Genomic DNA, 1,333 nt, shown 5'->3' on the forward strand with positions numbered 1-1,333 from the left:
TCTGCGACAGAGAAACTACGGTTTTGGGGAAACACTTATCACTACATCGTTCTTTTCCCAAACGATGCATCGTATTATGATAGTTCAGCTACCCCAGAGAGTTTTTTTTTTTTTTTTTTTTGTAGAAAGTTTGTGTTGGATGGTTATGGTTTGAATTCAAAACACACTTTACTTTGTTTTGGCCCAATTTAGTTTGAAAGGACATCGCACCAGTTCATTCTTCAATTTCAAGTACCTACTGGACACCCATGCTGAAAAGACAAGATCTCGATCAAGACCCAGTAAAACTCTCTTTATTATATATTCAAACTGTATTCATTCAATATGCATCACTTTTTGGAACAAGCACAGACCACAGAGAACAAAGGGGGAAGTTTGAGACAAAGCAGATACCAATGACTAATGAGCGTAAAGCAAATCATGAAATCACATAAAAACTGCATACAGCTCATCATTACCTCACCAAATACCCTCATAATTCCGATGACAGAACACCAGTTACAGAACACCAGTTTGCCATATCAGACGTGCCGTTGTCAAAACCTCCATACAAAGCTATTGTAGATGAGCAAGATAACACGCAAACAAGCAAAGCCCAGATGTTTAGTGTTGCCAGCACATGATCACACACACACAAATGCACGTCCAGCTCCAGCGCAAAAGCTTTTCGGTTTTGTGTTCTTCAATTTGTAGGGTAAGAAAAGCTTGGTAGAAATCTAGCAGTCACGAAATAAAACCTCCTTATTTGAAGTAATGGCTTACGCAGGATGGTCCTCAAATGAAACAACATACACATAGAACAAAACGTTTTATGCACAGTAACATCAGAACACAACAGACCTAGATGTGAATCTCGAAAAAAAAAAAAAAAGAAAGGGATAATTTCACTGAGTGTTCAGCAGTGCTTGAGTATTTGTTCATGCATATTTCTGTGTGATTTCGTGTTTGAGGACGGGACGTCTAGCTTAGAAGCTCCAGGTATGTGACAGGCACTTTGCCTTTCTGGTTGCCTCGCTCTCCGATAAGCCAGTCTGGGTCCATGCCGGGCACCGTGTACACCGTAATCAGCTACAAAGAAACAAACAATAACATGAAAAAGACCCTTGGGTGTGTCGCCATCAGCACATTCCTCCATATTCTACATATAACGTAGTAGCAGATGTGTAGGAACAAAAGTTAATAGATGCACATTGATGGAAAACATTTGTAAACATTCTTTTAAAACTTTTCCAGAATACAGTTGTGCATGTCAGAGACGGATGAGTGATGCAGACTGCAAGAAAGCCACCAAGAGGGCAAAATAGAGGCGGTTAATTGATTCCTAATGGTTTCA

At 39.8% G+C, this 1,333-nt stretch overlaps 1 protein-coding gene across 10 annotated transcripts in view; it reads right to left on the reverse strand.

Annotated features, from left to right (window-relative positions):
• Positions 1 to 265: 265 nt before the first annotated feature.
• sh3glb2b (SH3-domain GRB2-like endophilin B2b) overlaps positions 266 to 1,333 on the reverse strand; it is a 45,551-nt gene continuing 44,483 nt past the window's right edge. For 9 of the 10 annotated variants that reach the window (XM_068221124.1, XM_021476047.2, XM_005171809.5 and 6 more), the window contains one exon: positions 278 to 1,068. In XM_068221124.1, coding sequence (XP_068077225.1) covers positions 961 to 1,068 — 108 coding nt within the window. In that variant the 3' untranslated portion in view covers positions 278 to 960. 10 annotated transcript variants of the gene reach the window in all.

The sequence above is a fragment of the Danio rerio genome, chromosome 5, assembly GCF_049306965.1.
Source record: "Danio rerio strain Tuebingen ecotype United States chromosome 5, GRCz12tu, whole genome shotgun sequence".
NCBI classification, from domain to species: domain Eukaryota; kingdom Metazoa; phylum Chordata; class Actinopteri; order Cypriniformes; family Danionidae; genus Danio; species Danio rerio.